We start from the raw sequence: 26,634 nt of genomic DNA, 5'->3' as shown, positions 1-26,634 counted from the left end.
GCACGATAGCGTGCAGATGTGCACAGCTGGATTAGGAGGCTATAGGCTCCTCATATCTATATATGTGTGTGTGTGCAGGCTTAAATGAGCTCTGCAAGAAAGGTACACAGGCAGGTGAGCTGCAAATGAACCAAAGCATGAGGTCTGAGCCTCTGAACGCTGCAATGTGGTCCGAGTTGAGCTGCGGGTAGGGTCAGAGCATGTTGTTTACCTGTGCACCCCTATTTATTGACTGTTGGCCGAGATCAATGGCCCTTTGGCCACTAGAATGACCAATCAGGTTGGCAGTTAGCCAAACCTTACCATAATAGGCAGAAGCTACTTGCCTGGACTTTCCCAAATATGGGGATCACATAGATTTGCCCCAGGGAGACATGAGCTGGGTGTGTGTGGCTTACACAACCTGTTTACAACCAGGGGTCCTGGCAGAAACACATGTCCAGGCAAGGCAAGGCATAAGCAAGCCTCTTTTCAGGCCTACAGGCCCTCCACAACACTGCCTTCTAGATGATTCAGGTATTGTCATCACACAAGATTTGAGACATTAATAGTCAGGCTCTTGCCAGCTCTCTCCTGAGGACAGATTGCCCAAGAATTAATTAATTTGGGGGAAAGAATGTGAGTTACAGGAGGAGCTGGCAAAGGGCAGGCAGTGGTATGAAGGGTGGAATCAAGAGAACTGCCACCTGTGAAGTATCAAGGGATCAGGACAAATCTGTTAGAGGTTGAAGAGGTAGTAAAGGGAATTTGCAAGACTTAATGGCACTGGAGAATATTGTCCATGCATGGAGGGGCAGGTGGGAAATAACTCTGAAAGGAGGGCCACTTACTTGAGAGATCACAGGGACAGTATCTAAAACAAACATGAAAACAAAACCCTGTCAGCCCCGGATGGAGGTCTAATTGACCTACAGTCAGGAGACAATGTGCTCTGCCCCTAGTCAGTAAGCTAGAGGACACACAGTGGATTTCTTTAAGGAGGCTCATAGTTAGCAGCCAAAGGGATTTTCTAGCCACATTTGCCTTTGGTCTTCTTAAAATACCTGACAGCATTTTAGTAGCAGATATGGGGACTCAGATGTTGTCACTTTCAACAGACCTTGCTGAATGCAGTCTTATAAAGGCTGACAGGAAACAAATTTGGATAGCTAACGTATTTAGGAACTCTTAACCCCAGGCAATTGCTTGAGTAAAGTGCTGGTTGTCAGCAGAGGACACTGGAATGGAGGCCATAATATTGTTTGGGCTATAACCAACTGACATCCTGGGACTGGGCTTCCTGAAAAGACAGGTTTGGGTAGATTCAAGAAGAAAAGGAGGGGTATTTAACCTGCCCACCACATCTGTGCAGCTGCTGCACCCTGCACCCAAATTACCCCCTTCTAAGATTGCTGACATCAAAACTTGGCCACTTCCCTTAGGGGCAGGAAAGTGGATCACCTCAGGATTGCAGGGTGGCTATCTACACCCTCATCTTATAATTCCTGTGTGGCTGATATGCAAACCAAGGGACTGATTGTTGATAATAGGTGGTGAATGCTGATACAGGTCTGTTAATGCTTGCTGTGCCAAATATGATGCGGGCCTGGTGCTATGCCTTGGAATGGATCCCTCCCCCAACAACTTATTGTAAATCTGCTCCAGAGAGAGAAAATTCACTGCAATTCAGGATTTGAAAAGTCAGGAAATGGAATTAGAATCATAGAATCATGGAAGCAATCAGGTTGGAAGAGACCTCCAAGATCATCCAGTCCAATCCAATCAACTAGACCATGGCACTAAATGCCTCATCCAGTCTTTTCTTGAACACTTGCAGGGACTTCAACTCCACCACCTCCCTGGGCAGCCCATTCCAATGCCAATCATTCTCTCTGGCAACAACTTCCTCCTAACATCCAGCCTAGACCTCCCCCAGCACAACTTGAGACTGTGTCCCCTTGTTCTGTTGCTGGTTGCCTGGGAGAAGAGGCCACCCCCCCACCTGGCTACAGCCTCCCTTCAGGTAGTTGTAGACAGCAGTGAGGTCCCCCCGAGCCTCCTTTTCTCTAGGCTAAACAACCCCATCTCACTCAGCCTCTCCTCATAGGGCTTGTAATTGTACTTTTACAGTTAAATTAAATATAACAGCATGCACAAAATTGACTCTTACAAAATATAGGAACCTTGGAGGAGGTGAGGGTGGAGTAAAGAGGCAGTGAAGCAGCGAAGCAGCAGCCTAAACAAGTGTCGGGGAGGGAGATAGCAGCGAGCATAGCAAAAGCATCAAAGAGCAGATACAAGCTGTGCTTACAGATATGAAGTTTTTTATCTCCAAAGAAATAATATTAACTTCTCCATTGTTGCCATTCTATGGCCTATCCTTGGCACATTCACCTCTTCACTCAGAGACTCCAGTACTTTTCCACTTTACAATTTGTGTCTTAGTTTCTCTCTTCCTAATTTAGCTTAATCAGCCACGCCTGGTCACACAAGCAGCTTTGGAGGGAGCAGAAAATAAACCCACTCCTGGATCCATGTCCATATGAGGGATACCCACCCAAGGCATTAAAAAATAAAGATCCTCAATGCAGTTCTTTGTAAGTGAATGTGGAATTCTTGTCACTCATGTGCCGGAAATGATAATTCCTCCTGATACTGTGTCCAGTTCTGGGCCCCTCAATTCAAAAGAGATGTTGAGGTGCTGGAACGTGTCCAGAGAAGGGCGATGTCCCAGGTTTGGGCTGATCCCTCCCCCAGGAAGAAAATTCACAACACAAACCCCCCTGATTCTTTCTTTGAAAGTCAGGGAAAGAGGAAATAGTATTTTCTTATAGTATAAGTATAACAATGTAGAGAGAGATAATAACTAGAGAAGGAAGGAAGGGAAAAAAAAACAATACAATAACCTTAAGGGAGATGGGGGAGGCGTCAAGTGGCGGCGAAGCAGCAGAAGCAGCAGTAGCCAAAACAGCAGCCGAGGAAGATAGGCGAAGCTGCAGCAGCAGAAGCCAGCGGGAGAAGGGGGCGAACAAACTGTGCTTCTAGACATTAAGCTCTTGATGCTCCAATGAAATTATATTAATTTATCTATTGTTGCCATTTGTGTGTCCTATCCCTGTGATGGTCATCTCTCCCCTATGTCTGAGCTAGAGGATTAGCTCAAACGGCCACAGGCGACGAAGCTGGTGAGGGGCCTGGAATACAAACCCTATGAGGAGAGGCTGAGGGAGCTGGGGGTGTTTAGCCTGGAGAAGAGGAGGCTCAGGGGGGACCTCATTGTTGTCTATGACTACCTGAAGGGAGGCTGTAGCCAGGTGGGGGGGTGGCCTCTTCTCCCAGGCAACCAGCAATAGAACAAGGGGACACAGACTCAAGTTGTGCCAGGGCAGGTCTAGGCTGGATGGTAGGAGGAAGTTCTTCACAGAGAGAGTGATTTGCATTGGAATGGGCTGCCCAGGGAGGTGGTGGAGTCACCGTCCCTGGAAGTGTTCAAGAAAAGCCTGGATGAGGCACTTAGTGCCATGGTCTAGTTGACTGGCTAGGGCTGGGTGCTAGGTTGGAGTGGATGATCTCAGAGGTCTCTTCCAACCTGGTTGTTTCTATGAGTCTGTGACAAAGTGATCTAACTCCTTCCCACAGTGGACCCTTATGATTGTGAATCCACAAAAGACATTCCTCCAGTCGATTCACTTTGGGGGTGCTCAGATTATTCACATGTAAATCTGAAATACCACACAGGGCTGCACAGAGGGGTGGGTGTCCCAGTAATGTGTCCAAATAGAATGTTCAATATTTGCCTTGTCAAAAAGAATACGTCAAGAAACTGATTGACCCCAAGCAGAACTCACAGAATCACAGAATGTTAGGGTCTGGAAGGGACTTTGAAAGATCATCCAGTCCAACCCTCCTGCCAGAGCAGGATGCATCTAGGCAGATCTTGAATACCCCTAGAGAGGGAGACTCTACAGTTTCTCTAGGTAGCCTATTCCAGTGTTTCATCATCCTCACGGGGAAAATACTTTTTCCCCGTGTTTTCTTCAAGGGGGTGGTGCAAAGAACTCAGACACCAGGTAATTGTATTTGGGGTATGGCCATCTTGTTGATGTTGGAAAATGCAGTTCTCTCTTAGAAAAGTCCTAAATCATTTCAGTTTGTTTTAGGAAATACAATACCAAATGTGCATATTTTATCAGTTGGTCCTCTTTGAGGAACTGAACACTTAAGCTCAATGAGTCTTAACACTGCATCACCATCAGTTGGTGTTAGATGTTATTACAAAGGGTATGCATTGGAAAGGGAGATTTGGGAACACCCAGATTGCACAATGCCCTGGCCAGAGCTGCCACCAGCAGCAATAAATAGCCAGGGCAGCAGGCACAGCGACAGAGATCTGTGAGCTGCCTGCCCACTGCAGAGATGGTGCAAGTGACTCCCTTCCTCCTGCTGCTCTGCCTGGCTCTGGTGGCTCCTGGCCTCTCTTCCACAAAGGTAATGGCAGGGCTGGCATGCATGGGGCAGGGTGGGCAGGAGGGTTGTCTCTCCCTGCAGTGTGCTCCTGCCACCCTGCCAGCACCCAGGCTGTGCTGTGGCAGCAACACTGAGTCTCTTCCATTGCAGTGTGTGCTGACTGGGAAATGGATCAACGACCTGGGCTCCAACATGGTCATTGAGGCTGTGAACAAGGATGGCAGTTTTAAAGGTACCTACAACACTTCGGTGTCAGACAGCCCACATGAGATCAAGAAGTCACCGCTACTGGGATACCAGCAGGACACAAGCCAGAACGACCAGACCATCTTTGGCTTCACTGTCAACTGGACCTTTTCAGGTGCTTCTCCTCTCCCAGCCACCCTGTGGTGTTCCCAGAGAAGCCCTGCCCTACCTGCAGTGTGCCTGGAACTCCCCTGCATTCCATTTGATATCCTTGAAACATTGCCCCCCTTCTCTGCAATGCTTGTGGTCATCTCTGTCTTTGTCCTGTGGTGCTCCCCAAGGGTCCCCCATCCTTGTCCCTGGGGCTCCTTGCTTGGTGTCATCTCCCAGTGCCAAAGCACAGAGGACTTGCTGGGTGCTGACACCTGCTGTTGCCTGCACATTTGCATACAAGAGCCCAAGTCCTCTGATCTTTCCTGCCTGCTCTCTCCATCACTGCTGCTCCAGGGGGTAGGGTCAGCCTGAGTCTGTTGTGTCCTGTGCTATAGCAGGCTGCAGGGACACAGCTTGGCCCAGCCATGTTTCCCTCCACCTTCTGCCCTGTCCCTGCAGACTCTATCACTGTCTTCACTGGACAATGCCTTGTGGATAAGAACGGAAAGGAGGTTTTGAAGACCGTTTGGCTGCTGAGGTCACATGTGGACACCATCAAAGACGACTGGAAAGCCACTAAGTGAGCCCTCTCCCTCCTCTGCCCTGTACAGCTGCCCTCTGCATCCCCAGAGGGGCTGAGGCTTCCCAATGAGAGGGTGCAGACGGTGGAGTTGCCATCCCTGGGGCTGTTCAAGGCAAGATTGGACGTGGCACATGGTGTTATGGTCTAGTCTTGAGCTCTGTAGTAAAGGGTTGGACTTGATGATGTGTGAGGTCTCTTCCAACCCTGATGATACTGTGATACTGTGGGTCAGCACCCAGCAGAGCTGCTGCCCGGCTGAGGTTGGCCAAGGCTGGGGCACTCATGGGCAGCCTTCCTGGGGGTGCCACCGTGGTGGCAGTGCTGTGGGTGGGTGACAAGGCTGTGTCCCTGCAGGGTGTGTTTTCCCACACCTCTCTGAGCTCCCTCTGTCATTGCAGGGTTGGCACCAACGTCTTCAAGCGAATCGAGGATCAGAAGGAGTGAGAGTGAGAGTGGCTGTGCTGGGGTTCCTGGGCTGCAGTAGAAGCAAGGATTCTGCCCCCACCTCCTGCCCCACTACCTGCTTCTGCCAATAAAGCTTTTGTGAAACACTCCTGGCTCCTGCTGTGCCGTGGCTCATGATGTGCACATCTTTGTTTGCTCATTCCTGCCACCCCACCCCATGGCCTCTTGAGGCTCAGCCTGTGTTCCCTGCTCTGACCCTTCTCCATGGCCCAGGCTCCTCCACCACTGTGCCCACTGCCACATCCTGTCAGCTTGGAACTGCTCCCCACTTCAGAGGCTCAGCACCTGGCAGAGCTACGGCCAGGCCAGGGATGGCCAAGGCTGGGGCACTCACACATGGCCTTCATCGGGTTGCCACCATGGTGCCAGTGCTGTGGGTGGGAGACAAGGCTGTGTCCCATCAGGGTGTGTTCTCCCTGTGCAAGCCTGCAGTTCCCACACTTACCTGAGCTCCCTCTCCCCGCAGGATTGGTGTCAACACCTTCAATCCACCACTATCACAGAAGTAAGGGTGGCTGTGCTGAGGCTCCTGGGCTGAAGTAGAACCAAGGATGCTGCCCCCACCTCCTGCCCACTACCTACTTCTGCCAATAAAGCTTTGCTGAAAATAGCTCCCTGGCTCCTGTTGTGCCATGGCTTCGTCAACACTCCTGCCATCCATCCCATGGCCTCTTGAGGCTCAGAGTGTGTCCCCTAGGCTCAGTGTGTGTCCCTTGCCATTCCCCATTCATGATCCAGGCTCCTCCATAAATGCCTCCACTGCCTTCTTGTGCTGCTTTGTGATCCTCCCTTGCCTGGGGATGCAGGATTCCTCTCCCCGTGGCACAGTGGGTAGTAGCCAGTTTCATCTCCTAGTAGATTGTCCCTTGGCTGGATGCCCGGCCTGAACAGCCACTGCCCAGCTCTTGAAGGGGCCACGTAGGATCAGGGCTGCCTCCCTCCATCCCCCAGCTGCCATCTTGGGTCTCCTTTACAGCCTCCTTCTCACTCTAGCCCTTGTGCCACCATTGCCAGGAACACAAAGGCATCCTGGGGATAGTGGTTGGCCAAGTGTTTGTCCACTCCTACTGTGCCAATCTGTGCCATGCTGTGCCTTGGCATACTGTCCATAGGATGCTGGGTGATCACACAAGGGGATGCATGCCCATGCTGTGCCATACTGTGTTGTGATTTACCATGGTGTGCTGTGTCGTATCTGGTGGAAGGTAGACAACAGCTGCAAGCATCACCTCCTCCAAGCTCAAAACTTGTGCACCCTCCGTGGTTAAGAACTCAGCAGGAAAGGCAAAAGACCTGCATGGATGAAGAAGGAGCTTCTGGGGAATCTTAAAGGGAAGAAGGAAGCTCAGAGTGCATGGCAAAAGGGACTGGCCACTTGGCAGTAATGTGAGAGCACTGCCAGAGTATGTAGGGTTGCTATGAAGAAATCTAAGACCCTCTTAGAACTAAACCTGTAAAAGGATGTGAAAAATAACAGGAAGAGCTTCTTCAAGTCCATCAGGAGGAAAAGGAACACCAGGTAAAATTGGGGCCCACTGATGAATGAGGTGGTTGACCTCACAACAGAACTTTGCTTTCATCTTTACTGCTATGTCTCCGTCCCTGGATGCAAGAAGGAAAGTCAGGAGGAAGGAGGATTGGGTTAGAGATCACCTAGAGAAACTGGATAGCCATAAATCCATGGCTCTGATGGGATGCACCCCTGAAGTGCTGAAGGAGCTGGCTAAAGTAGTTGAACAGCTTGTTTTGGAGGTCACCTAAGCACATGGAGGAAAAGATAATCAGGAGTAGTCAGAGGGGATTCTAAAAGGGAAAATCGTGCTTGACCAATCTGATCATTTTATATATGACAGTGTCATGAACTGGGTAAATGAGAAGAGGGCAGTGGATGTTATCTACCTCCACTTTGGTGAAGATTCTGATGCTGTCTCACATAACATCCACACAGGAAAGCTTAGAATGTGTGGATCAGATTACAGGATAGCGAGGTGTATTGAGAACTGGATGCATGGCACTGCTCAGAGAGTTGTGATCAATGGTGCAGGGTCTAGTTGCAGATCTGTGGCTAGTGGTGCTCCCCACGAGTCAGTGTCAGGTCCAGTCTTGTTCAGTATCTTCATCGGAGACCTGGGTGAGGGCACAGAGTGCACTGCCAGCAAGTTTGCTGATCACACAAAACTGGGAGGAATGACTGACACAGCCAGAAGGCTGTGCTGCCATTCACAGTATCACAGTATCATCAAGGTTGGAAGAGACCTCACAGATCATCAAGTCCAACCACAGAGCTCAAGGCTAGACCATGGCACCAAGTGCCACGTCCAACCTTGCCTTGAACAGCCCCAGGGACGGCGACTCCACCACCTCCCCGGGCAGCCCATTCCAGTGTCCAATGACTCTCTCAGGGAAGAACTTTCTCCTCACCTCCAGCCTAAATCTCCCCTGGTGCAGCCTGAGGCTGTGTCCTCTCCTTCTGGTGCTGGCCACCTGAGAGAAGAGAGCAACCTCCTCCTGGCCACAACCACCCCTCAGGTAGTTGTAGACAGCAATGAGGTCACCCCTGAGCCTCCTCTTCTCCAGGCTAAACAATCTCAGCTCCCTCAGCCTCTCCTCGTAGGGCTGTGCTCAAGGCCTCTCCCCAGCCTCGTCGCCCTTCTCTGGACACGCTCAAGCATCTCAATGTCCCTCCTAAACTGGGGGGCCCAGAACTGAACACAGTACTCAAGGTGAGGTCTAACCAGTGCTGAGTACAGGGGCAGAATGACCTCCCTGCTCCTGCTGACCACACCATTCCTGATGCAGGCCAGGATGCCACTGGCTCTCTTGGCCACCTGGGCACACTGCTGGCTCATGTTCAGGTGGGTATCTATCAGCACCCCCAGATCCCTCTCTGTCTGGCTTCTCTCCAGCCACTCCAACCCCAGCCTGTATCTCTGCATGGGGTTCTTGTGGCCAAAGTGCAGCACCCTGCACTTGGAGCTATTGAATGCCATCCCATTCAGCAAGACCTGGAGAGGCTGAAGAGTTGTGCAGGCATATACATCATGAGGTTCAAAAAGGGTAAATGCAGAGTCCTGGTACTTGGGGAAGAGCAATCCCATATATCAGTAATGATTAGGGGTTGACCTGCTGGAAAACAGCTCTGCAGAAAACAACCTGGGAGTGCTGGTACAAGTTCACCATAAGCAAGCAGGTCAAGAGTGGTTTTCCTCTCACTCTACTCTGTCCTAGTAGGATGGCATCTGCGGTATGGTGTCCAGTTCTGGGCTCCCCATTTTGAGAGGGACAGGGAACTACCAGAGACAGTCCAACAGAGGGCCACAAGGACGATGAGGGGACTGAACTCCCCTATGAGGAAAGGCTGAGAGACCTGAAGCTCTTGAGCCTGGAAAAGACTGAGACATGATCTTATCAATTCATATTGATATTTAAAGGGTGGAGGTCATGAAGATGGAGCTGGGCTCTTTCTGTGGTGGTCAGTGAGTGAAACAAAGGGAAGTGACTACAATCTAGAACACAGCAAGTTTCACTTGAAGAGAAACTTCTTGACTTCGAGGGTGACAGAGCACTGGGATGGACTGACTAGAGAGGTTGTGGAGCCTCCTTCTCAGGAGACTTTCAAAACCCATTTGGACATGTTCCTGTGCCACCAGATCTATGAGCCCCCTAGCAGGAGGATTGGACTAAAGGATCTCTAGACATCCTTTCCAACCCCTACCATTCTGTGATGCTATGTTTCTGTGCTACGCAGCATGAAAAGCCAAGGAGATTTCTGGTCTCTCTATGTTGTGTTCTGCTTTCTGGTGCCATGCTGAGCTGTTTCAGCCCTGGGGCATATCGTACATGGCTGAGGCAGTTACATGGTTTTAGCATGCAATGCCATCCCAGCACTCAGTGTTTCTATCTGAGGTGCTGAATGCTCTTACTGTGCCATGTTCTGCCCTTCTGTGTCATGCCATGCCATTCCACATTATGCCATGCTAGTTTTCAGTGTGTGTGACCAAGGGTGCTTCAGTCTCTGGCTTTGCTGTCCCCAGCTGTAGCATTGGTCATCCAGCCCTGCTTTAGTGGGGCTACCCAGAAACTAGGTCTCTGCTCTTCCCTGCCCCTTTATGGAAAGGAGAGATATTGACCCAGCTGTGGCCATACCACCACTCCTAGATGCCAACTGGAGGGACTGTGCCAGTCCCAGACACAGGGTCACCCATCCCACTGTCCAGGCAATCCTTTAGAGAGCCACAGGCTGCTGCTGCCCAAGGCACTACCCTACATAACCCAGTGTGACTTGCAGGGTTTGTGGCAGAATGAACTGGGCTCCAACATGGCCCTCCCAACCCTGAACAAGTCCGGGAACTTCTTGGACTCCTAACACACCACTGTGGCAGCCACCAACAAGCAAATCTTTGTTCCATCCCTTCGCGGAGCTCAGCCACACCGTGAAGCCACCTTCAGATTCACTACGCAGTGTCAGTTTGCAGACACAGTGATCCCTGATATCCTAGGGTAGCCAGCCAGTCTGCCAAGAGTGGGAGTGGGTTGAACTCCAGCTGCTTCCCAGTGTCTCCCATGACACTCAGAGAAACCTTGGACCAGCCATAGATAGTGCTGCCATGTGACATGGAAAGGTGAGGGCTGTCTGTCTAGGGCGTAGGACAGGAAGAGGGAAGAGGACACAACAAGAGTGGTGCCCATCTATCTGTGCAGGCACTAACCCACATAGGCAATGTGGCAAGGACATCCATCTGTTTGTCCATGTCGGGGACAGGGGTGGGCTGTCTGTCTGCCAGGATCAGGCATGCCAAGCTCACAGAATCACAGAAAACACCCATTTGGAAGTGGTTTGGGTGTTACCCGCCCTCCTCCTCTCCCCCCCACCCCCCACTTTGGGAATCACCCAGACTAGACCCAGCCAGCTCTGGAAATCGAATGAAGCTCATATTTACAGCTTAGCTCAATATACAAGCAGATATTTACAGTATATACAGAAATATACAAGGTAAAAGGTAATACAGACACACAACAGCCCTCCCAGAAACCTGAGTCCCCAGGAGGGGCTCCCAACTGCCCTTCCACCTTCTCCCACCCCTCTGCCTTACCCCAGGTGCTGCCTTGTGCCCCAAGGAAGAATGGAGGTCAGCCAGGGGGCAAAGTGGCTTAATCAGAGAGACGGAAGGTGAGGTTAGAGAGAAATGCAGCTCAGAGCTCAGGCTGTGCTCAAACTCCCTTATCTATGTTTGGATTCTTGTTCTTATACATCTCAGCAAGCCTGTGAGTGAAGCTGACATCTCCATTGTTCTCTTTCACAGCCTGTGATCTAATCCTTCTCACCAAAACATTCTAGCTAGCTTCATACTAGCACACCCCTTATCTCTCTCCATCTGTTTTGTCCAACTTTATCCTTTAATAAATACTTTCATGGTGATCTATGGTCTCACTTGCACCTTAATTTCACAACACGGAAATCTGTGAGCACAGGTGTTGCTCCTCTGGACAGAGATATTCTTAATCTCTGTTCTCTGGACCTTGACATTCTGCCACTATCTGATAGCCTAAAAAGTCCTTCCCCAGCTTTCCTGTAGGCCCCCTTCAGACACTGGAAGGCCACAAGAAGGTCACCTGAGAGCCTTCTCTCCTCCAGACCGAACAGCCCCAACTCTTTAAGTCTGTCCTCACAGCAGAGCTGCTCCAGACCTCTGAGCATCCTCATGGCCCTTCTCTGGACACACTCCAGTATGTCCACATCCATCTTGTAATGGGGCTCCAGAAGTGGATGCAGTTCTCCATGTGGGGTCTCACCAGAGAGGAGTTGAGGAGGAGAATCACCTCCCTCGACCTGCTGGCCACACTTCTCCTGATGAAGCCCAGGCTCTGGTTGGCTTTCTGGGCTGCAAATGCACACTGCTGCTTCATGTTGAGCTTCTCATCCACCACCATCCCCAAGTCCTCAGAGTTGCTCTGCAGCCAGTGACTGCCCAGCTTGCACTTGTGCTTGGGATTGCCTCGACCCAGATGCAGGACCTTGCACTTGGTCTGTTGACCCTCATGAGGCTGGCTTGTTCCCACCTCTGCAGCCTGTCCAGGTCCCTCTGGATGGATCCCTTCCCTCCAGCGTGTCTGCTGCACCACACAGCTTGGTGTTGCCAGCAAACTTGCTGAGGGTGCACTCAGTGCCTCTGTCCACGTCACTAACAAAGATGTTGAACAAGACTGTGTGCTAGTTTGAAGCTAGATAGAATGTTTTGGTGAGGGTTAGATCACAGGCTGTGAAAGAGAAACAATGGTAATGTCTGCTTCACTCATAGGCTTGCTGAAATGAATAAGGCGATTTAAACGAGGAGTGGCAGCAGCGACGCCACAGCCTGGTTCGGCAAGAGAGCAGGACCGAGGCTAGCTCAGCTGAAACGCGCTTTCTCGAAGCTTTTTTCTCCTCCGTTTTGCGGCTCTCTCGATCTGAGGAGCCCAGGAGGGGGCAGGGAGCGGCAGGCAGGCGCTAAGTGCTCGCTGGAAGGCGAGGCAGGGGCGGTGCCTGGCGAGCGGCAGATTCAAACGAGGAGCAGCCACCTCTGCTGAGCCCAGCGCAGTGCGCCGGGGGAAAAGAACAACCAAACAACTCCCATCGGACTCCCAAGAAAGCCAGACGTGGTGCAAACTAGGCCCAAGCTGTACAATACTTGTAAAACTGTGGGCACCCAAACAGAGCCCACCTGTAGGAATGCAGGTGTGCAGACGACTGGATGTGAGGAGTGCTGGAGCCTGGCACTCGGAGTCGAGGGGACACAGGCAATGGCTGCATTAGGTGTGAGCAGATTAATAGTCTGCTTAACCTGGTGGCTGACCTCAGGGGAGAGGTGGAACGCCTGAAGGCTGAAAGGGAATGTAAAAGAGAGCACCATGCTCTGCAGTCCCCCTTGCCAGAGGGAGATGAACTAACCAACCAAGGAGAATGGATGCAGGTGCCTGCCAGAAGGGGCAAAGGTAAACCCTTCCAGCCATCCTCACATCCCCAGCTGCCCTTACACAACAGATATAGGGCACTAGAGGTTGAGGATGAGGTGATCCTGGAGCAGGCAGAAGCATCACCGGCTGGGAGGGCAACTGAGACAAATCAGTTGCCCCCTCGCATCAGAACAAGTACCCAGAAGAAAAAGAGGAGGGTAATTGTTATTGGTGACTCCCATCTGCAGGGAACAGAGGGCCCCATATGCCGGCCAGACCCCTTCCACAGGGAGCTCTGCTGCCTCCCTGGAGCCCGGGTCAGGGATGTTACCAGGAGGCTGCCTACTGTAGTGCAGCCCTCTGATTGCTATCCCTTATTAGTTATACAGGCAGGGAATGATGAGATTAATAACAGAGGGCTAAAAGCTATCAAAAGGGACTTCAAGGCACTGGGAATAGCAGTTGAGGGAGCAGGGGCACAGGTAGTCTTTTCATCTACACCCTTAGTCACAGGTTGGAATGCAGAGAGGAATAGGAAAGCGTATTTGATGAACAAGTGGCTCAGAGGTTGGTGCCTCCAACATAACTGTGGATTCTTTGATCTTGGGGAACTTCATCTTGCCACAGGTCTGCAATCAGCAGATGGGATACAACTATCACAGAAGGGGAGAAGGACCCTGGCACATGAGCTGTCTGGGCTTGTTGAGAGGGCTTTAAACTAGAGTGGAAGGGGGAGGGGGTTAAACATGACAGCACCAGAGATAAACAAAGGGAATTGAGATACCAGGTAATTGTATTTGGGGTATGGCCATCTTGTTGATGTTAGAAAATGCAGTTCTCTCTTAGAAAAGTCCTAAATCATTTCACTTTGTTTTAGGAAATACAATACCAAATGTGCATATGTTATCAGTTGGTCCCCTTTGAGGAACTGAACACTTATGCTCAATGAGTCTTAAAACTATGTCACCATCAGTTGGTGTTAGATGTTATTACAAAGGGTATGCATTGGAAAGGGAGATTTGGGAACACCCAGATTGCACAAGACTCTGGACAGAGTTACCACCAGCAGCAATAAATAGCCAGGGCAGCAGGCACAGCGACAGAGATCTGTGAGCTGCCTGCCCACTGCAGAGATGGTGCAAGTGACTCCCTTCCTTCTGCTGCTCTGCCTGGCTCTGGTGGCTCCTGGCCTCTCTTCCACAAAGGTAATGGCAGGGCTGGCATGCTTGGGGCAGGGTGGGCAGGAGGGTTGTCTCTCCCTGCACTGCCTGCTCCTGCCACCCTGCCAGCACCCAGGCTGTGCTGTGGCAGCAACACTGAGTCTCTTCCATTGCAGTGTGTGCTGACTGGGAAATGGATCAACGACCTGGGCTCCAACATGGTCATTGAGGCTGTGAACAAGGATGGCAGTTTTAAAGGTACCTACAACACTTCGGTGTCAGACAGCCCACATGAGATCAAGAAGTCACCGCTACTGGGATACCAGCAGGACACAAGCCAGAACGACCAGACCATCTTTGGCTTCACTGTCAACTGGACCTTTTCAGGTGCTTCTCCTCTCCCAGCCACCCTGTGGTGTTCCCAGAGAAGCCCTGCCCTACCTGCAGTGTGCCTGGAACTCCCCTGCATTCCATTTGATATCCTTGAAACATTGCCCCCCTTCTCTGCAATGCTTGTGGTCATCTCTGTCTTTGTCCTGTGGTGCTCCCCAAGGGTCCCCCATCCTTGTCCCTGGGGCTCCTTGCTTGGTGTCATCTCCCAGTGCCAAAGCACAGAGGACTTGCTGGGTGCTGACACCTGCTGTTGCCTGCACATTTGCATACAAGAGCCCAAGCCCTCTGATCTTTCCTGCCTGCTCTCTCCATCACTACTACTCCAGGGGGTAGGGTCAGCCTGAGTCTGTTGTGTCCTGTGCTATAGCAGGCTGCAGGGACACAGCTTGGCCCAGCCATGTTTCCCTCCACCTTCTGCCCTGTCCCTGCAGACTCTATCACTGTCTTCACTGGACAATGCCTTGTGGATGAGAATGGAAAGGAGCTTTTGAAGACCATGTGGCTGCTGAGGTCACATGTGGATGACATTCAAAATGACTGGAAAGCCACTAGGTAAGCCCTCTCCCTCTCTCTGCCCTGCACAGCTGCCCTCTTCATCCCCAGAGGGGTTGAGGCTTCCCAGTGCAGAGGGTCAGCACCCGGCAGAGCTGCTGCCCGGATGAGGTTGGCCAAGGCTGGGGCACTCATGGGCAGCCTTCCTGGGGGGTGCCACCGTGGTGCCAGAGCTGTGGGTGGGTGACAAGGCTGTGTCCCAGCAGGGTGTGTTTTTCCACACTTCTCTGAGCTCCCTCTGTCATTGCAGGGTTGGCACCAACGTCTTCGAGCGAATCGAGGATCAGGAGGATTGAGAGTGAGAGTGGCTGTGCTGAGGTTCCTGGCCTGCAATAGAAGCAAAGATTCTGTCCCCACCTCCTGCCCCTCTACCTGCCCCTCTACCTGCTTCTGCCAATAAAGCTTTTGTGAAACACTCCTGGCTCCTGCTGTGCCATGGCTCATGATGTGCACATCTTTGTTTGCTCATTCCTGCCACCCCACCCCATGGCCTCTTGAGGCTCAGCCTGTGTTCCCTGCTCTGACCCTTCTCCATGGCCCAGGCTCCTCCACCACTGTGCCCACTGCCCCATCCTGTCAGCTTGGAACTGCTTCCCACTTCAGAGGGTCAGCACCTGGCAGAACTACTGCCAGGCCGGGGATGGCCAAGGCTGGGGCACTCACACATGGCCTTCACTGGGTTGCCACGATGGTGCCAGTGCTGTGGGTGGGAGACAAGGCTGTGTCCCAGCAGAATGTGTTCTCCCTGTGCAAGCCTGCAGTTCCCACACTTACCTGAGCTCCCTCTCCCCGCAGGATTGGTGTCAACACCTTCAATCCACCACTCTCACAGAAGTAAGGGTGGCTGTGCTGAGGCTCCTGGGCTGAAGTAGAACCAAGGATGCTGCCCCCACCTCCTGCCTGTTTCATCTCCTAGTAGATTGGCCCTTGGCTGGATGCCCGGCCTGGACAGCCACTGCCCAGCTCTTGAAGGGGCCACGTAGGATCAGGGCTGCCTCCCTCCATCCCCCAGCTGCCATCTTGGGTCTCCTTTACAGCCTCCTTCTCACTCTAGCCCTTGTGCCACCATTGCCAGGAACACAAAGGCATCCTGGGGATAGTGGTTGGCCAAGTGTTTGTCCACTCCTACTGTGCCAATCTGTGCCATGCTGTGCCTTGGCATACTGTCCATAGGATGCTGGGTGATCACACAAGGGGATGCATGCCCATGCTGTGCCATACTGTGTTGTGATTTACCATGGTGTGCTGTGTCGTATCTGGTGGAAGGTAGACAACAGCTGCAAGCATCACCTCCTCCAAGCTCAAAACTTGTGCACCCTCCGTGGTTAAGAACTCAGCAGGAAAGGCAAAAGACCTGCATGGATGAAGAAGGAGCTTCTGGGGAATCTTAAAGGGAAGAAGGAAGCTCAGAGTGCATGGCAAAAGGGACTGGCCACTTGGCAGTAATGTGAGAGCACTGCCAGAGTATGTAGGGTTGCTATGAAGAAATCTAAGACCCTCTTAGAACTAAACCTGTAAAAGGATGTGAAAAATAACAGGAAGAGCTTCTTCAAGTCCATCAGGAGGAAAAGGAACACCAGGTAAAATTGGGGCCCACTGATGAATGAGGTGGTTGACCTCACAACAGAGCTTTGCTTTGGTCTTTACTGCTATGTCTCAGTCCCTGGATGCAAGAAGGAAAGTCAGGAGGAAGGAGGATTGGGTTAGAGATCACCTAGAGAAACTGGATAGCCATAAATCCATGGCTCTGATGGGATGCACCCTTGAAGTGCTGAAGGAGCTGGCTAAAGTAGTTGAACACCTCACTTTGGAGGTCACCTAAGCACATGGAGGAAAAGATAATCAGGAGTAGTCAGAGGGGATTCTAAAAGGGAAAATTGTGCTTGAACAATCTGATCATTTTATATATGACAGTGTCATGAACTGGGTAAAGGAGAAGAGGGCAGTGGATGTTATCTACCTCCACTTTGGTGAAGATTCTGATGCTCTCTTGCATAACATCCACACAGGAAAGCTTAGAATGTGTGGATCAGATTACAGGATAGCGAGGTGTATTGAGAACTGGATGCATGGCACTGCTCAGAGAGTTGTGATCAATGGTGCAGGGTCTAGTTGCAGATCTGTGGCTAGTGGTGCTCCCCACGAGTCAGTATCAGGTCCAGTCTTGTTCAGTATCTTCACTGGAGACCCGGGTGAGGGCACAGAGTGCACTGCCAGCAAGTTTGCTGATCACACAAAACTGGGAGGAATGACTGACACAGCCAGAAGGCTGTGCTGCCATTCAGCGAGACCCGGACAGGCTGGAGAGTTGGGCAGACATGTACATCATGAGGTTCAAAAAGGGTAAATGCAGAGTCCTGGTACTTGGGGAAGAGCAATCCCATATATCAGTAAAGATTAGGGGTTGACCTGCTGGAAAGCAGCTCTGCAGAAAACAACCTGGGAGTGCTGGTACAAGTTCACCATAAGCAAGCAGGTCAAGGGTGGTTTTTCTCCCACTCTACTCTGCCCTAGTAGGATGGCATCTGCGGTATGGTGTCCAGTTCTGGGCTCCCTATTTTGAGAGGGACAGGGAACTACCAGAGACAGTCCAACAGAGGGCCACAAGGACGATGAGGGGACTGAACTCCCTTATGAGGAAAGGCTGAGAGACCTGAAGCTCTTGAGCCTGGAAAAGACTGAGACGTGATCTTATCAATTCATATTGATATCTAAAGGGTGGAGGTCATGAAGATGGAGCTGGGCTCTTTCTGTGGTGGTCAGTGATTGAAACAAAGGGAAGTCCAGAGAAGGGCAACAAAGCTGGAGAGGGGCCTGGAGCACAAATCCTATGAGGAGAGGTTGAGGGAGCTGGGGTTGTTTAGCCTGGAGAAGAGGAGGCTCAGGGGTGATCTTTTTACTGTCTATAACTACCTGAAGGGGCATTGTAGCCAGGTGGGGGGTGGCCTCTTCTCCCAGGCAGCCAGCTATAGAACAAGGGGACACAGTCTCAAGTTGTGCCAGGGTAGGTATAGGCTGGATGTTAGGAAGAAGTTCTTCCCAGAGAGAGTGATTTCCCATTGGAATGGGCTGCCCAGGGAGGTGGTGGAGTCACCATCCCTGGAGGTGTTCAAGCAAAGCCTGGATGAGGCACTTAGTGCCATGGTCTAGTTGATTGGTTAGGGCTGGGTGCTAGGGTGGACTGGCTGATCTTGGAGGTCTCTTCCAACCTGGTTGATTCTATGATTCTATGATTCTATAACTGTATATACATTGTAAATATCTGTTTGTATATTGTGCTATTCTGTAAATATAAGCTTCATTTGATTTCCAGAGCCGGCTGAGTCTAGTCTGGGTGATTTCCAAAGAGTGTGTGGGGTGGGAAACACACAAACTACCACAGACTGGTCCCAGGACTGATCCCTGAAGGATTCTGCTTGACACTGGCCTGCATTTGGACATGGACGCACTGATAGTCACTCTTTGGGTGCAGCCATCAAGCCAGTTCTTTATCCATTTAGTGGTCCACCCATCAAACCCATGTTTCACCAGCTTGGAGACCAGGATGTGGTGCAGGACAGTGTCAAATGCATTGCTCAGGTCCAGCTTTGACCTGTTGGTCTAACCTGTCCAGGTCCTGTTGTGGTGGTAGTCTTGATAGGGCAAACATGGGATTATTCACACCCAGACATTTTCTCCTGCCCTCCCTCCTTCTCTGCTAGGGGAAGCAAGAGTGGGAGGGGAGGGTGAAAGCCCTGGCCTCACCTAATATCATGAAGCCTGGCAAAGTGCCATTCTGATTAACTAGTCTACGTTCAATGCCCCATTAATCTCGGGGCCAGATTCTGATAAAAGAGATAAGCAGCATGGGCTGTTGTTTCTACCTCATTTTGCATCCTGAATTTGCCCAGAGAGCTTATCAGGAACAGGCTTTAAATGCCTGCATGTAATCAGCCTACATAGCCAGCGTGACATTGCACTGAGACTGCGCATTGCAAGACATCCTGCCTGCACCTGAAAGTCTCCTGATGAGGTGGGATGTCCTGGAGATACACAGATTATCCAGAAGGGCCAGAAAACAAGGTCAGAGATTGTCTACCTCCTTTCCCCAGAAGCCTGGGAAGAACCAAGTCTCAGTAGCTGACAAGACAGAGTTCCCTTGAAAGCGTTTGGGTGCTGTCTGGGTCTGTGGCTAGCCCCAAGAGTCAGGTAATAATTATTTTGTGAGTAAATACTTAAAAGCCTCTTCCAGTATAATATTTGCATTTGCCACTTTGAGAAATAAGTGATCTAATTCTGCCTGTTCCCTGCATGTATAAATTTCCAAACTCTGCATTTTTGAACCTGTGAATAAGGTGTCTGGCGAGTTTTAACGTTAATAAACAGTTTTCATAGTTATTAACTATCATTGACTGGATATCAAAATTAATACAGAATATTAATTTTGCATGAGCCATCACACCTGTTGAAAAGCTTCCCTACCTCTAGCAGATCAACACAGCCACCCAGCTTGGTGTCATCTGCAGACTTGCTGAGGATGCACTCAATGCCCTCATCCAGATCACTAATAAAAGTATTAAAGAAGGCATGCCCCAGTACTGAACCCTGGGGGAACACCGCTAGTGACTGGTTGTGCTGGTTTAAGGCTAATTAGCATATTTCAGTGAGAGAAATTAGATCATTGGCTGTGAAAAAAAAATAGTGGTGATCTCTATATGACTCATTGGTTTGCTGGGAGACATAAGAAGTAAAAATACAAATAAAGCTCTCATTCTGTGCCATCAGAATTTGCCCTGTTCATTCCTCTGCCTCAACCTGGGTGAGTCATTCTAATAATTTCCTTCTAACCCCTTATAGGCTTTGATATCTCACCTCTGATCCCTGCAATTAATCACATGAGCTTTATGAGGGCTTATTTGGGTTTTTCTGAGATAAGAGGTTGAGAAGGAAAAGGGAGGTTGGTTGTGAGCCCTGCTGCCCAGCTTCTCTGCCCGGAAGGCATTTTGAATTTTGTATTACTACTAACTTGCATATAATTGTAAGTGTCTGTAAATATTGTATATGTGTGTGTATATATATATATATATATATATATATATATATGCGCTTGGAAATTGGTGCTGTGCTGTAAATATAGCTCCAACTTAACTTCCAAGCCATCTGAGTTAGCCTGGTGATTCCAAGCAGTGGGGGAAAGGCTCCTGAACCACACCACTGGGAACCAAATATGCTTAACTTCACTCACCACCACTGTCTGGGCCCTGCAACCCAGCCAATTTTTAATCCAGTGCACAGTGGACTCATCCAAGCCTTGTGACAGGAGTTTCTGAAGGAGAATGCTGTGGGAGAGTGTCAAAGGCTAAAGTCCAGGTAGGCTGTTGAAGAAATTCTTGCTAGCAGAGGACACAAAATCATAAACATGAGCAACCTGTGCTGGGACCATCCTTGAATCCATCTCGGGAGTTAAGATACCAGGCGCTGGGTAGCTTCTCCCCACATGCAGCTGCAGGGGGTGGAGTGCCAGCTGCAGGTGGGCAGAGTTTAGCCAGCCCCAGAGGCTGACCCTCAGATTGTTGTGGCATACTGACCTATCCATGCCTTACATGTAACCCTGTACCCTCTGTATGTAACCAGTCTTGGTGGAGCACGCCTCTTGCAAGAGTGCATATAAGTCTCTGCATCATGGAAATAAAGCAGACTATGACCATCTAACCATATTGGTGAACAAAGAGTCATTGTACCCAGGTGCTCCACCGGTGTATGCCAATATATGGCGCCTGAACAGTGAATCAGCAGGAGGGTCAGACCACAGCAGGCTGGCAGCGGGAAGGACCGTGCTCAAGAGGCCGGAGGGTTGGCAAATGTGCCGATGTTGCGGAGGGCAGGAATTAATACGTGGCTGAGTCGGGAATTTATCAAAAATAGTTATTTTTTATTTTCCCAAAAACCCGCCCCCACAACTATATATACAAAGATTAATTTAGTTTAATGAGCAGATTCAGTTGCATGAGAATTAACCTACAAGGATACCATCAATAATCTGACTATATTGGAAGTCAGAAGTTGGAAAAGACCTCAGCTATTAATTAATAGCAGTTTCTTACTAAATTAAGCTAAGCCAAATAACTCACTCAGGCTGACTCGTGCGGTCTGTCTACCTCTTCTTTCCAGTGGCTGCAGGTGAATTGTTAAGGGTCGTTAAGGGTCGTTCGGCACACAAAGGTGTCAATAGGAAAGCAAATGCTTTGAAGGTCTCTGCAGTCAAGGTGAGGAGGGTGTGTGAGCTCAGGCAGACACATACGTCCAGGCACAGGCAAACTCCAAAGCGGGAACCCCAAAGGCAGGAAGACTCCCAATATTTATAACCTTCGCTAGACAAAGGGCAGAGTTACCACACCTTAGGCGTGAAAGCGCACGGCCAATCCCAGCCTGGCTCCAGTGCGGGAACTCACAGGCCAGCCGTCCCCCCCTTTAAGGGGCAGTCCCCCCCCCCTTCACAGCTGCAGGGCAGGCGAGGGGGGAGGGAAAACAGGCGGCTTTTCCCCTTTCCCCCCTAAGTCCGGGCAGGAGAGGCATTTAGGGGTACAGGACTTCAGGATGGCCAACCACCCTGCAGATGTTTTTGAATCAAAAAGCAATGTCAGCCAATGACACCAGACCGGAGGGCATCGCTGAAAGAAGGGGGCGATAGCCGGATGCTCAGAGCCACGGCTTAGCACTCTGTGTGACACAGGTAAGGCCACTATGGAAGTGGACGTGGCACTATCCCTGCTGACGTGTTTACTCTCCGAGAGAGATGTTCCGTCAGACGTGGATAAGCTCCATGAGCTGAGCACATAGGAGGCTAGAGGACTTTGTATTCGGTCTAGCCGGAGCGCTGGAAGAGACGTGGGAGAGACACACTTGGGACTGAGTTGCTGCTGACTGTATAGCCATTAAAATCCCTCAAATCTGCCTGGCGAGATGTAAATCATTGCCTTAGCAGACGAAAATCCCACTGACAGGCGCTATGGCTGCCACACGTCACTGGGAACCACCCCCGACCGGCACCTGTAACGGCGACTGCCGATAGCCACCCGGCGGCAGCAAGCTGCAAAAGCTTCTCAGTTTGAAAAAAGTTTTCGGGACTGCCATAAAGAGTGGCTCAGCTGCAGCTGTGTGTGCTGTGGTGAATCTACCATACTGCAGCTGCTCTTACCGTGATCGCCGGGTCTGCTTGTCGTCTGGAATGCAGCTCCCCCCACCGCGCCCTCGCGTCTCCGCCAATGACAGCATGCAATGCAGGACAGAGACTTTTTGCTTTTAAATCAGTAAAAGACGCTACTGAAGGGACAGAGGGACGAAAAGCAGAGAGAAAAAAAAACGGCAGAGCAACCACGCCAGCAAAACCAGAACCCCCCCACACTTCCTGCAGCTCAGCAATCAGTCCCCAGATCTGCCCTTCTTCATCATCCCCCACACCGTCGCACCTGCCCACCTGTCCCATCCCCAGCGGAACGCATCCCACAGCCGAGAGGTTTCTTGATTTATCTCCAGAAATTAGAAGCTGAATACAGCTGGGATGGAGAGAGTCAGACTCTGCCTTGCTTTCTGGGTGTTTTGTGTTATTTATGGGGAGGCACGGGACTGGTGCATTGGGAAGGGAAAAATCAGTGGGAAAAATCCATGGGTCTGCCTGAGCTGAGTTGTTTCAGCGTGTTAGGTTAATTTGTATTGGTAAAGCTATGGGGTCTGGTTAGCATTTCAGTAGCTCACACAGCTTTGTTTACATTGCTTAGCTCCTGCCTTTTTTCTTTTTTTTTCTCTCGAGTTCCTGCCTCTGTCTTGAGTGTGTCTGAGAAAAGACAGCAGTTTAGAAGTTTTCAAAGTAGATTTCATACTAAGGAAGAAGGACAAGAAACATCCATGAGGGAGAGGACAGGAAAGAAACAACAGGTGGTGAACAAGCCTGGGGGGCTGGACAAGATGGAGGGCAGAGGACAAAGGCAGTGAGATCTGCTGCTGGGGCTGCCAGCCCTCCTCCTCCCTCTCCCCCTTCCCCCTCCCCCCCCCCTTCCTCCGCCTGTGGAGTGGCTCGAGGGGCCACTCCCCCCCCTGCCCACCGCCTCCTCCCTCCCTTCCTTGTCTCTTTGCAGGTTTCTTGTTAGAAGCAGCAGAGCCTTTGGAACTGTTTGAGCTGGAAAATTACTGAGGCCACAATCTGACTTCAAAAATCCTGACTTACACACGGACTTGAAAACAATGCCAGATGTCAAAAAGTTTATGGAAGAGATAGTGAGAATAACCGATGAGGACTTAGAACCATTTTCTGCCCCTGTTGCAGGGCATGGAGGTGTGCAGCGCATCTCTTTAAGCACCCAACAACAGTTCGCAGTCAAGACAATAGCCAATAATTCCTGCCTGTAGTATTCACCCGTCGCCTTACTGATTAATTCCTACTATGTGTCATAGGCAGTGACATCTTTTGCACTCATTGCTTAGTGGCAAAAGAAAGAGAGGGAAATTGCTAGGAAGTAGCAGAGATGCCAGTCCCACTGACAATGAGTGGAAAATCATAGAATGGGTATTCTTGCCCACTCATCCAAAGAACACCGTACAGACACTAAAAGCACCAAAACAGGACAGACTAGCACCGTTTTTACTAGAGCTCAGACATGGCCTCTCTCAATGAGAGCATGAGCACTGAAATCCACATTACAAGTCACTGTTGTGGAGAGGAGTTTGTTTGGGTTTTGGGGAATGAAATGTGAGGCCGAATTTGAAAGAATTTAAGAGATTTATTACTATAAACACTAGAAATCCCCTTCCCCAAACTTATTTATAACTATCCCACGTAAGTTCTTGGTCTGCAGTTGTGAATTAAAGTACAGAATGACTAAAATGAGGAGAGTCTGTGATTTGAGAGAGTTCACTGGAGTCTTGAGAGATTATTCAGTCTTTAAGTTCTGTCAGTTACTCACTGTCCAGATTCAGTTCTGAGAAGTCTCAGAGTACTGTGAATTAAGGCACGCTGTCTGAGCTTCTGAGGGTGTTGCGGAGAGCAGGAATTAATACGTGGCCGAGTCGGGAATTTATCAAAAATAGTTATTTTTTATTTTTCCTAAAAACCTGCCCCCACAACTATATATACAAAGATTAATTTAGTTTAATGAGCAGATTCAGTTGCACGAGAAGTAACCTACAAGGATACCATCAATAATCTGACTATTTTGGAAGTCAGAAGTTGGAAAAGGCGTTAGCTATTAATTAATAGCGGTTTCTTACTAAATTAAGCTAAGCCAAATAACTCACTCAGGCTGGTTCGTGTGGTCTGTCTTCCTCTTCCTTTCAGCGGCTGCAGGTGAATCATTAAGAGGTCATTAAGGGTCGTTAGGCACACAAAGGTGTCAATAGGAAAGCAAATCCTTGAAGGTCTCTCTGCAATCCAGGCACAGGCAAAACTCCAAAGCGGGAACCCCAAAGGTGGGAAGACCCCCAATAGTTATAACCTTCGCTAGACAAAGGGCAGAGTTACCACACCTTAGGCGCGAAAGCGCACGGCCAATCCCAGCCTGGCTCCAGCGCGGGAACTCACGGGGCAGTCCTCCCCCCTTCACGGCTGCAGGGCAGGAGAGGGGGGAGGGAAACCAGGCGGCTTTTCCCCTTTCCCTCACGAAGTCTGGGCAGGAGAGGAATTTAGGGGTACAGGACTCCAGGACAGTGGGTCTGGGCCAAGCTAAACGCTGGCTCCCGAAGGCTGACGAGGATCGTAGCGCTGCCTGTAACCGTGCCGTTGCTGCGAATGCCGAGCTGTGCCAAGCTGTGCCGTGTGTGTGTGTGTGTGTGAGCAAGGGTACCAGTCAAAAAGAGAGTGAGCGCAAAAGGTGTGTGTGCAATTAAGGCAAATGCAGCATTTTTATAGTGTCCAGAAGAGGTGTATCTTACCAGACTGATGCTAACACAAGTGTACAATACTGATCGGTTTAAAGTTATAATTAATTCATACATTGGCTAATTTTTACCAAAAACAACCTGTGACACCACCCCAGGGGTCAGCCCCCAGCAGATGTTCATGGGTGCTCACAATGTCTGAAGCCCCAAGGTCTTCTTCCCAAAACAATAGCCTATGATTACAATTTTGCCCCTCTGGGGGAGAGGTCTTCCCAGAGGCTGTAACGGCTGCTGGGACAGCGGCTGTCGTCATGCAAGCAGATGAAAGCAATGTTTTGACTTCTCGATGGCTGGCCTTTTTGAGCCATAATTCTATATAAATGAGGGTTTTGCAAGAGGGCTCTGCTACTCTCCACCACAGTCACCAACCAGATTCTGGGCTAGGACAGGGAATGATAGAGCTGACAAGCTAACAAGGCCAGTCAGCTCCTTCCCCCAATAAATGTGCTCAAACAGATAAGAATACAGGACTATTTTTTTAAGGCCTTTTTGATGGTACCATATTTTGGAGTTTAGGAGTTTACTGGACAAGCTGCTAATTGCAATGGAATGAGTCTTGTGATAATTCTGAGTTTTTTTCTTTTTCTGAGAATACCATGGTATTATTATCTTCTTGAATTTTCTTTGCTTTTTCTTGAATTTCCTTCAGCTGATAGATTTCAGGGTAAGATAAGTTAAGGCTAAGGGTTTGTAATGTGGCAATTTGGGGATTTTAGGATATAGGGATATCATGGGGTGTTTTTTCTTGGTTTTTTTTTTCTGTATATCTGGGTATTTTTGGGGTTACAAAAAAAAAAAAAAGAGGGAGAAAATGGGTTTAGAGGAAAGTAGGATAGCAGAAGGAATTTTTTTCCTTTTTTGAAATTTTTGTACTTACATCATACAGACTAGGCCAATGCATCTGTTAGCCTAGGCAATTAATACGTCTGCATTTGTTCTTGCATTTACTTGTGTTTGATCATTTATCATCTTCACAGGCCTTAATGAAGACCAACTTGATTATGGCCAACCTGCTTTTTCTTAAAGTGAGCAGAAATCTTGCTCAGATGGCAGAACTGTGGAAAGAACTTGAAAGGAGCACTGGCATGATGATTATGTGTTGGAGAAATTCTTGCTAGCAGAGGACACAGAAATCATAAACATGAGCAACCTGGGCTGGGAATGTCCTTGAGTCCATCTTGGGAGTTAGATACCAGGTGCTGGGTAGCTTCCCCACACATGCAGCTGCAGGGGGTGGAGTGCAGCTGCAGGTGGGCAGAGTTTAGCCAGCCCCAGAGGCTGACCCTCAGATTGTTATGGTATACTGACCTATCCATGCCTTACATGTAACCCTGTACCCTCTGATTGTAACCAATCTTGGTGGAGCACGCCCCTTGCAAGAACGCATATAAGTCTCTGCATCACGGAAATAAAGTGGATTATGACCATCTAACCATACTGGTGAAGAAAGAATCATTGTACCCAGGTGCTCCACCAGCAATTATGTGTGTATGGATCATAAGGTTTGGATCATGGTTGATGAATTTGGGTATTTTCACGAGATTTAATAGCACCTGTTGTAAAGGCCAAACCCACTCAATTGGCACAAGATGGCAACGTGGTTATTATCTCTTTGCACGGGCCCTGCAAAAAGATAAGAAACACTGCCTTAAATTCTTAAAGCAAATGAAGAATTGTGGGAAAAGGCCTAATAGAATAGCCTGAAAGCAACATCTAGGGCATATCTTTGTGTCATTTAGAAATTGGTAGTTCTTAAGCACAATAGACAGATGCAGCTCACAGCTAAGGAGTGTGATGAGAACATCAAGATTTCTGAGAACTATAGAGTGAATCCAGACCTATGGGAGTCTGAGG

General features: G+C 49.8%; 2 protein-coding genes across 2 annotated transcripts; both read left to right on the top strand.

The window, feature by feature from the left end:
- The first annotated feature begins 4,380 nt into the window (after positions 1-4,380).
- LOC135173667 (avidin-like) lies at positions 4,381-5,812 on the top strand. The gene is made up of 4 exons (XM_064140740.1): positions 4,381-4,467; positions 4,597-4,807; positions 5,245-5,365; positions 5,767-5,812. Exons 1-4 carry the CDS (start codon positions 4,396-4,398, stop codon positions 5,810-5,812), a joined length of 450 nt encoding a protein of 149 aa, XP_063996810.1. The 5' UTR covers positions 4,381-4,395.
- An 8,087-nt stretch (positions 5,813-13,899) lies between these two features.
- On the top strand, positions 13,900-15,167 carry LOC135173666 (avidin-like). Its single transcript, XM_064140739.1, has 4 exons — positions 13,900-13,971; positions 14,103-14,313; positions 14,751-14,871; positions 15,122-15,167. The coding sequence occupies exons 1-4, from the start codon at positions 13,900-13,902 to the stop codon at positions 15,165-15,167; spliced, it is 450 nt and encodes a 149-aa protein (XP_063996809.1).
- The last annotated feature ends 11,467 nt before the right edge of the window (positions 15,168-26,634 follow it).

The sequence above is a fragment of the Pogoniulus pusillus genome, chromosome Z (assembly GCF_015220805.1).
Source record: "Pogoniulus pusillus isolate bPogPus1 chromosome Z, bPogPus1.pri, whole genome shotgun sequence".
In the NCBI taxonomy this organism is placed as follows: domain Eukaryota; kingdom Metazoa; phylum Chordata; class Aves; order Piciformes; family Lybiidae; genus Pogoniulus; species Pogoniulus pusillus.
The sequence above is the reverse complement of the archived record's forward strand: the minus strand, read 5'-3'. Positions and strand labels throughout refer to the sequence as shown.

What these genes read in the sequence shown, in the direction of transcription:
- LOC135173666 (XM_064140739.1), top strand. Translation starts at nt 13,900, where the DNA reads ATGGTGCAAGTGACTCCCTTCCTTCTGCTGCTCTGCCTGGCTCTGGTG. An exon ending in CTGGCCTCTCTTCCACAAAG is followed by an intron (nt 13,972 to 14,102) that starts GTAATGGCAGGG and finishes CTTCCATTGCAG; the next exon opens with TGTGTGCTGACTGGGAAATG. An exon ending in AATGACTGGAAAGCCACTAG is followed by an intron (nt 14,872 to 15,121) that starts GTAAGCCCTCTC and finishes CTGTCATTGCAG; the next exon opens with GGTTGGCACCAACGTCTTCG.
- LOC135173667 (XM_064140740.1), top strand. Translation starts at nt 4,396, where the DNA reads ATGGTGCAAGTGACTCCCTTCCTCCTGCTGCTCTGCCTGGCTCTGGTG. An exon ending in CTGGCCTCTCTTCCACAAAG is followed by an intron (nt 4,468 to 4,596) that starts GTAATGGCAGGG and finishes CTTCCATTGCAG; the next exon opens with TGTGTGCTGACTGGGAAATG. An exon ending in GACGACTGGAAAGCCACTAA is followed by an intron (nt 5,366 to 5,766) that starts GTGAGCCCTCTC and finishes CTGTCATTGCAG; the next exon opens with GGTTGGCACCAACGTCTTCA.